Genomic DNA, 9,675 nt, shown 5'->3' with positions numbered 1-9,675 from the left:
TTGTTATATTTTATACTTGTATACCGAACCGAACCATAAAAAACAGATAATGATTATCAATACAAGGTTCGACAAGCAAGCAAAAAATGTAAAGAAAACAGAAAAAACTTATCCACATATCCGCACTCCAAAAAAAAAAACCACCAAAAAAACGCCTGAAACTGCAAACCGAAACATAAAAACACATGGGTGCCAAAGACGGCTCTGGTAGGTACATGTGCTCCCTTGCGCCGGTTTCAACAGAATTCATCACTTAAACATAATAATGTAGAAATTTTAATCACACCCACAGAATGTGTACAAAATACGGCGGTAATCATGGAACTTTCAATGCAACACATTCGAGGTGCCGTTCAATGAAAAGCGGAACTAGATAACATGGAATTTTAAAATGGATATAGGTTTTGGTGTCATTTTTGGCGACAGTCGTTCTAACAGACGACTACAGTAATCTAATCAGACTATTTCTCCCATCTGTCTTACATTGTTATGCTAATTCTACATCGTTAAATAAGGGTCACTTAAATTTCCGCTTGCTGCGTTTTTATCATAAACCCCGTCATATCTGTTCGACAATTGCATTTTACTGGGAGGACTGTCTGAAATTCCATTTTATAGTTTGAAATTTTAAGATTTTTTTCTCAGAATTTAAAGTTATTTTTGGTTGTTTTGAACTTCTTCCCCTACACAACTGTCTCATTTTTTTTAAAGATAATAAACTAGAAATTGATAGGGAGTTTAATATAAATTGAAATTCTTCTTTGCTTCATCATGTATAGTATAGTTATAATTCATTAAGATGTACCTACAATTACATTGTATTTTCATATGTGCGAAATCAATGGCAGGGTTATAAAATAAAAAAGGCAGTTCAGAAATTTCACCTAATGATCACAGATGTTAAAAAAATCCGACATTACAATTTCTAATTTGACAATTTAAATGGACTTTTAAAATGCAGTATGATCTGACGTCGGACATCTAAGTAAGGTTATCAGAATATCCTTTTCACATTTTATTTTTAATGCTGAAATATTCTTGTGTGAAAAAAAAAGTTATTCCTGCATAATTCATAATAAATAACTTAAACAAATTATATTATAAAGCTTGACAAATACAATCGATTGCCGCCGATACCTGTGTTACACCATGGAAATTTTACAATTTTACCTGTTTTAACCCTGTCACCCGCTTGCGTCATTTTCCAATATGGCCGCTTACAATAATTTTCAACGATTTAAAAAGTTAAAGTGGAATATTTTAGACTTGTGTTCGACTTTAAAGTATGATAACTTGGAACCTTGCATAAAAAACGGTTCTCTTTCAGGTAATGTAGACCGTTTCTTTGAAACTTTTTTAGTTTTCGCTCCCAACAACTTCTAATTGGGAAGCGTCCGTGCATAAAAATGCAGTTCGTGGTTGGACTTGGAAAAAGACAGCGCCCGTCCAAAATTATCTCGGTGTCTCTTTGACAAGTCTAATTAGTTGGACTAATATAGTGAATCCCCAATGTTGTATCGTGCTATTCAATGTATCGATCTATTTACAAATCTTTCGATTTTTTTGCAAAATGCACTAGCTACTGATTGCTAACATTTACAACAGTGTCACGAAAATCTTTCGCATTTGTTTTGTGCCGTAAAAATGGTCAAAAACATGTTTCCAGTACCGTCAGACTTTGTAGATAATAATTTAAATAAATAGACTTATAAATAGTGTGTTCTTATTAAAAACACATTTACTGTCTGTTGTAAGTTCCTAAATGTATGCTGACATTTTAAAACAGACATCTTTGATTCTAAATGACTGAAAAATCTCGCATAAAGATGGGTCAGACTTCCAAAACTTTGACTAACTGAGCGATTCTCACAATGCATCGATAATATGAAATTAGTCAAAGCCTATGAACGGGGAAGTCATTAAAAAATTCCTTTCATTCTTTCCGTTTTAAAGGTGTCATTCGGTATTACATGCACCGCTTCCGTTTTCACTCGGAACACTCGACGATTATTATTTATCCGAAAAGTTTAGATTTGTTCCGTTATCGGAATATCTATTATCTATTATCATTGAGTTACATTGTAAATGGCGGCGCCCGACTAGAACTGACACTGAAAATTTCATTTATACAGTCTTCACGAAAAACTTAAAAAAAGCACAGGACATTCGGGCAAGTAAAATATCAAATTTTACTGGACCTGGTGATTTTTAGCCGGACCAAATACATAGATAGGTAATAAATTGATGGGAACAGGAAAACACTTTATCATGCTTCCCTTGATAATTTTGAAAGAAGCATAATACGTCTTGTATTCTTGGCCATATGTTGACAGCTTAGAAAAATCTTTAAGAACCAAATGTTTAGGCAAAATTTACTAGAATTGAACATGAACAACGCAATTTGCTTCAAACAAATCACTTTCATACAAAATATTTATTTAACTCAATAATCACAAAATCATAGCTAAATAATGATCATAATCAGGACTCTACAAATTTTTTTGGAATAGAGTTGTCCAGGACAACTGACCTAGCAAAATAGAGTTGTCCCAAAATTGACCACAAGTGTCCAAGTCTCGGTAAATGTTCAGTATGCGTAGTATGTATATCCAAAGAAGAAGTAAAAACAATTAATTTTTTCATATTTTTAAGTTACATTAAGTATTTCATTTTGTATAAAATAGAACATTTTGTTTCAACTGAAATAGTTTTGATTGTTCAGCTCTCTTCCCAGGTACCTTTCAGCACTGTTCAAGTTCAATAGCCTGTGTAGGCCTATATGTTTTGTTTCAGTTTTATTTTATTTTCCTGAATTTTTATCCTTGATCTTGAAAATTTAAGTAAAATTATTCTAACATGAATCTAGTTAGCCATAGCCTCTCTCAGTTTTCACATTTCACAATGGACATGGGAAAGAAGAAAAAGACAGTCATTATTACCCGTAAGGGAAATATAAAATATGATAGTGAATTAGACTTTTCAAATACTTACAACCCTCATCATTATTTATCTTAACATTGTCAAAAGTCCTTTTGATTCATAAGTGACAAAAGATTTTTAATATTTCTACTTGCTGCAGAGCTTTTGCCTTTAAACTGATTAAAACTGTCTCACGATTTACTTAAAAAAATCGGCATCGCGAAAATATGTGACAAATGAAAAATTTTCTGTTTCCCTCATAAATTATACTATTTTGACTATTGTATGTTCGAATGCGTTCATAATAGATGCTTTTTGGATATTTTAATATTGTTTTCCACTTAGGAATTCATCAAAAAGCCTAAAACAAAAAATTCCAAATTTTCATTTCACGGCACAAATTACTGTCTGCTTGTGTCAATCAACTTCAAAGACCAAGTCTGTGACTTAGTAATGTTTTGGACATGTCTATAATAATGTTGGACTTTGTCTTTAAGATTTTTATCAAACATTTAGTGTCTTACCTATTTTTATTGCCTGTGGCAATGTAAAATTAATCAGCGTAGCAACTGCTGAGATTGATTGCCTCATGCGAAGATTACCGGCGCACCATGCTGTGAAGGGTCGTATTAATAAATATAATTTTTAGTTGTCCAAGATTAGCATCTGTCAAAATTTGACTTGTCCGGGACTAACTTTCTGCTTATTGTCAGTTGTCACAAGTGGTTTTAGAGTTGTCCTGGACGTCGGACTATACTATAGGATTTGTAGAGCCCTGATAATAAACAATGGTTGAATTTCCGTAACTGTACGGTACGGAAAATATCCCAGAAAAAAAATGTTACTGTACGGTACGGAAAATATCCAAGAAAAAAAAATGGCGGCCTCCATTACTCAATACAATTTAGACATCTCTCGCTGTGTTTTGAACATTTAGGACAGAATTGATGGGTTTCATTTGCAAAAAAGGCAAAAAGGTCAATCTTTTAGAGGACCCTGCTTCATTATGTTGATGAATTTTTCTTTTAATATTTTTTCATGACAAAAAATCTACTGGTCCGTCGGACCACCAACCTTGCTATAATCACCGGACCAATGCTAAATTTAGTGGCCTCGGGCCTCGGACTGGCGTTAATTTCGAAGACTGTTTATAGGTATAGAATTCTATATATTTTTTAATTGTTTTTTATTTGATTTTCTTTTAAATATACACGTGTAGTCTATAGCCGGGCAAGCCAAAGCCCAGACAAGCTTCGCGGGCCGCTCTTTGACTTCCCCGTATAATGGCGTGACCTAATTCTTCAACCTGTTTGACATGTCTGTAAATAACCGTATATTTCAAAGCTAAAACTATAAATCAGTGATGTTTGCCATGTAATATTTATAAAATGACAAAAGAATCAAAATAAATGATACAGGGCTAGCACTGGAATTTTTTACTTTGAGCCAATTCTTCGCGGCGAATATTGCCGGCCTGTATCAGGCAATGGTACGGCATGGGATATTAAGAAAAGCATTAACTATTATCCAACTTAATTTTGGTAGCTCAATTAAATTACATTAATCTTTTTTTTTTCAGGAATACTCTGTATGTCAAATAAATTCCTTCTCAATTATATATTATTTTGAGCCATAATTAGGTCAGATTTCAGGGCCAAAATACCCTTCTTTGTAGTGGCACAATAAAGGCTGCTTCCCAAACCAAACTATCCTCTTTTTTTCCCCAGCTTGGTCCTAAAAATCCCTTAGTCTTTTGAAATTTCCCATAGAATTACAGGGCTCTCAGTAGGGTCAGAATTTCACGAGTCAAAGACTCTTTGGCCAAAATTTTCATGAGTCAAATCATTTTTTCTAGTGTCATTTGACTACATGAATCATTTTTATGTTACAAAAATGACTGTATTGAAGGTCATTTTTGGAGATTCCAAAGTCTAAATTGACAGAAAAAATGCCTACTTATGAATGTCTATACCCCCCCCCCCCTCCACCTAAAAAAATAAAACCAAAAAAACACAAATAAAAGAAAAAAATGAATTGCTGTGAAAGAATAAAATAAGCAGCAGCTTTTCTGATTAACTGTACTGTATCAAATATAGAAAAATATCTTTACTGGTATGCTATATCATATTAATTTTAAATACCAAAATGTACCAGGAATATTTAATGGAAAAAGAAATAACAAATACACAGGTACTCCAAGTAAATCAAAGACGTATTATAAACCTTTAAAAGCAATCAATAATTGACACCTCAAGTAATTCTTATCAGTTGTGTAGAGCTATTTTTAGCGCTGTCAAATTGCAGCCACTGAATTGTCTCGCTTCAGTGCACAGGCTATAAACAATTGCTGTGTGTAAAGCATTTTATACACGGCTTATACTGCCTGTTGACATTTTTAATGAGTGTGATTTGAACATATGTAGGATTTGATAGGTACAAATGTAATTAGGGGTGGATTTAAGGTAATTAGTATTGCATAGCTGAAAATCCCGTGTGGCAAATTGACTCTTGAGCAGATTTTATCACGTGTCAAATTTGTGCATTTCCCGATTTTCACGAGTCAAAACCCGGATCCCCGTGTCAATCGAGAGCCCTGAATTAAGAACAAAATTAAATGATGGTGTTGAATTTAGGTCTTTTACTGCCTTATCAGTAATTACCACTGCTTATTTCCCACTGCTTTTTGCTGTCCTATTTAGAAAAACATTCCAACTGCTTTTTGCTTTTCTATTTTGAAGAACTTGTTAAAATTTTGTATTAAATTTGAGACCCCTTTTCCCAAAGTATGCTAAAATCATGCATATTTTCCCAAAGAAAAAGGCCGAGGCCCCTTCCTCAAAATTGGTGTTTTGGCCCTGGATTTTATTGGCAATAACACCCCCTCCCACCACCACCAAAAAAAAAATCAACAACAATAACTCTATCAACTTGTAATTTCGTAGATCTGTTTATCAACAAAGATAAAATTTACTGGTCAAGTTGCCAACTGCAGAACATTATTTGTCGCCATTTCATGCCCAAAATGCTGATTTGATTATCGATAATATTGAGATGCCGCTAGTTATTGTTTCATATTGAATATTAAGACCAATTATCCAGTGCATATTCAACAATCTGCCACATGAATTTTTCACACTAATTAGTGTCGTATTTATCAGCTGATAAACATGTAAACATACCCTGAGGTCAGTGTATTAGACTTTGTTACTGTTCATATCAATATTTCATACAGAACGGCAGTTACAAATATAAAGTTAAACCAGTCAATGACCCACCAAAAGTAGACTGTGTCGCTGTGTTTTGAGATCAGAAGTGATAAAACGGAAGTTGTAGATGGAAAACCAGATGTGTAATTTTCCATTCTTAAAATAGAAAATGCTAAATTTAGACTGGAGATTCCAAAAGTCATACTTTTCGTAAGTTTGAGCCAATCATGATTTTCTTGAGCCAATTTAATTATTTTGGAGCCAATTTGCTCATTGGCTCCTGCCAGCGCGAGCCCTGCTGATACAGAATAAAGATTCAGGGAAATTAAAAATTTTTAACTGCAATTGTGATTTATGGGTAAATAGATCGATACAACGGGGTTCCAGGCTAAATACAAGTTATTTTAATGATTTATTAAAAGGAAGTGGCTAGCCAAAAGTTCTAGCCGCATGTGAGTCACGTACGACTAGCCAGAACTCTCTGTATTGTCTAGCCGTACGGCACTTTTCGAAATAATATGAAGTCTAACATGCATACAAGTCATGTGTTATTTTGTTCCTCGTGATTATGATTTGTTGTTTTATTTGTATGAAAGATGAATTTTTGTTAATTAAGCACATGGATCGAATAAATAACGACCAGAGTGGAATAAGTAAAAAGAACATTGAAAAAAAATGGTGAATGTATAATTTTCAGATACAGTACAGTAGATAAATATCGAACATAAAAGAACAATCAATAAATTAGCCTTAATAAAAGCTTACCCAGGGACTGACAAAAGAATTTTAGAATGTGTTTCACGGAACATGCAAACTTTCCTTAATGATGGACAAACTTCTATACCGTCGGTAATTGACGCAATTATCATGTTATCATGCAGAGCCCAACAACAATTATTTTTTGTTTGTTCCATTTTAAAGGTGTCGGAAATTAAACTTAATGAAACAAAAAAGGATTGTCATCAAAATTTTGTAAACTATTTCAATTGATGTTATTGAACTGCGACCAAACGCTATTTTTTCTCGACTCTTTAGATGACAAAGATTGATATTCTTACTTTTTACTGTAGCCAACAAGGAGATTAATTTCTAAAAAGTAAACATACGAAGACAATTGCTGTTTCTTGGTTAAAATCCTCGCTTAAAGACAGAAAATAACATATGCATTTTCGACTTCCATATAATTTTGAAAATGCCGTACGGCTAGCCAATACAGTGTGTCTTTGCTAGTCGTATGTGACTCATGTACGGCTAGAACTTTTGGCTAGCCGTACGGGCCCGTACGGTAAGCCACTTCCTTAATAAAAAACCAAATGTAGAGAGCATCTGTTTAATTGGAAAATAGCCTGGCAAACTTACTTGTTACTCCTTCACCAGCCCTCAGAGAAATGTCTCAAGCAAGGAAGAACAATTATTTAGGACTAACAGATGCCTACTAACCCCAGCACATGAGCAAGTAGCTTAATTTTTTCCACCCTTCACAACAACTACATGTAAACTTAATAATAAAAGTAAAGATGAAAATGTAATGGTTATGTTTTGAAGCCTCACCTTTTCCCAGTGTCATCACAGGTTAGATAATAAGACTCCATCATGATTTTACATGTAAATGTATGCAAAATGCATATATTGACAGAGTAATCAGCAATCAAAACAGAGGAATGTTACTTCTTCCGTCACATCAACACCACCTGTTTGTTAAAAATGAGAAGAAATGTATAATTTGCTGTAGAACGAAAGGTTAAGAGAATAGGTCAAGCTGTCAATTTGTGCAATTAAAAATGATTAGAATGATGAGAAATGAGTTTTTATTAATCAGAAAAGAAAAATGAGAAAATATGAATAGATACTGATAGAAAAAATGGTATATTATAAAAAGAAGTAAATTGTATACAGTGATTTTCCAACTTATATAACAGACTCCGAAAAAAGGCCTCTTCCCAATTCAAATTTCTTTAAAATCATGCGGTTTTTCCAAAAATCTGAACTAAACCAGCTTTTTCACTTCCAAAAACAGCAATTTTAGCGATAATTTTCCCAAAATCAAGAGGCTAAGGCCTCTTCCCAATTAAGTGAGAAAAATCACTGGTATACAAAGACTACTCTTATTTTGTATACTACTTTGAATAGGTAATTTAATGCTTTGTTGGTTTCATTTTCTTCATTTCATTCAAGAAATTGGTATTCAACTTGTTTCTTTAAAAAGAAATCTGATTTTCGTCAGGTATCAAATGTTTTTAAAATGTCCACACAGTATTACCTACCTTGAGTATTTGTCTGCAAACCCATTTATGTAATGTGGAGGTGAACCTTCAGTAAACTTGATGCTTGTGCTAAATATAAATTATAATAAAATGAGAACTAAAAGCCATGCCTGTGGAGATTGTTGTGAATTTTTTACAAAAAAAGTTGCAGCATGCTATACTGATGTTTGTGTATGAGATACTCATTCTTGCATGATAAATAGGTAAAATTTAATTTAAAATTTTAATTAAAAAACTACTGACACAATATTTCCAGACCTCTGAAAAGCATTAAAAGGGGTAAACAGGTCTGCAAGTTTGGTTGTAGAGTTCATTTTTGCAATATTAGATAATAAAAAAATTTTCTTTACATATTTTAGGACTTAAAAAGGATAAGCCATAAAAATGGCTTACAACTATGTGATAGGGCCCGGGGGACAGCCCATCATTCTCGGGCAGGTACAGATGATACAGCCCTTGATGCAGGTGCCCGGGGCTCCTGCCCCCATGCAGCAGATGAACACTGGTGTTCCTCCCCAACAACCACCTGTTCAGCAGACTAAAGTACCAGATTATATGTCAGAAGAAAAACTGCAAGAAAAAAGTATGGAATATTTTGTTTTTTGTTGGTTTTTCTTTTTACTACTGTGTATAATGTATAGATTAGTAATGGATAATTTGTTGCTTTACTAAGTACTGCTACTACTTTAATTCACTCAAAGATAATATCTCATTCTTAATAAAAAAAGATTTATCAGAAAAGTTAAATATGATAGCTTCAGAAAGTACTGAAAGCTTACAGTTTGTTAGTGTTAAATATTATATATTATAATTGCTACATATAGTATAAAAAGCAGTTACAATTTTAAATATTGCCATTTATATGGTGATTATAAATTAGAATATTTTTTTCAATGACACCATCTTGTCTCCTACAGCCAGAAAATGGCAGCAGCTGCAGTCCAAAAGATACAGTGAAAAGAGGAAATTTGGGTTTGTGGATGTACAAAAAGGAGATTTTCCCCCGGAGCATGTGAGAAAAATTATTCACGACCACGGAGACATGACCAACAGAAAGTTCAGACATGATAAACGTGTATATCTAGGGTAATGTTTTAATTCCTACTATCCTTAATAAGAAACTTTTTTTATGATAGATAATTTGTAAGGCATTGTACATTGTTTATATTTTAAATCAAATTGTGCACAAGCATTTTTTTTAAAGAGAGACAAATGAATAAAATTAATTGATTAAATTGCGTTATGGAATTTGTATGCTTTTGGATAATTTTGTTTAATCTCACCTG

The 9,675-nt window shown here is 33.2% G+C and overlaps 1 protein-coding gene across 1 annotated transcript in view; it reads left to right on the top strand.

The window, feature by feature from the left end:
- The first annotated feature begins 8,729 nt into the window (after positions 1-8,729).
- LOC132715572 (pre-mRNA-processing-splicing factor 8-like) overlaps positions 8,730-9,675 on the top strand; it is a 49,952-nt gene continuing 49,006 nt past the window's right edge. Inside the window, 2 exon segments of the mRNA XM_060698583.1 lie at positions 8,730-8,972; positions 9,307-9,475. Coding sequence (XP_060554566.1) covers positions 8,774-8,972; positions 9,307-9,475 — 368 coding nt within the window. The 5' untranslated portion in view covers positions 8,730-8,773.

Source organism: Ruditapes philippinarum, unplaced genomic scaffold, assembly GCF_026571515.1.
Source record: "Ruditapes philippinarum isolate M1 unplaced genomic scaffold, ASM2657151v2 ctg1962_1_1_1_1, whole genome shotgun sequence".
NCBI lineage: Eukaryota > Metazoa > Mollusca > Bivalvia > Venerida > Veneridae > Ruditapes > Ruditapes philippinarum.
The sequence above is the reverse complement of the archived record's forward strand: the minus strand, read 5'-3'. Positions and strand labels throughout refer to the sequence as shown.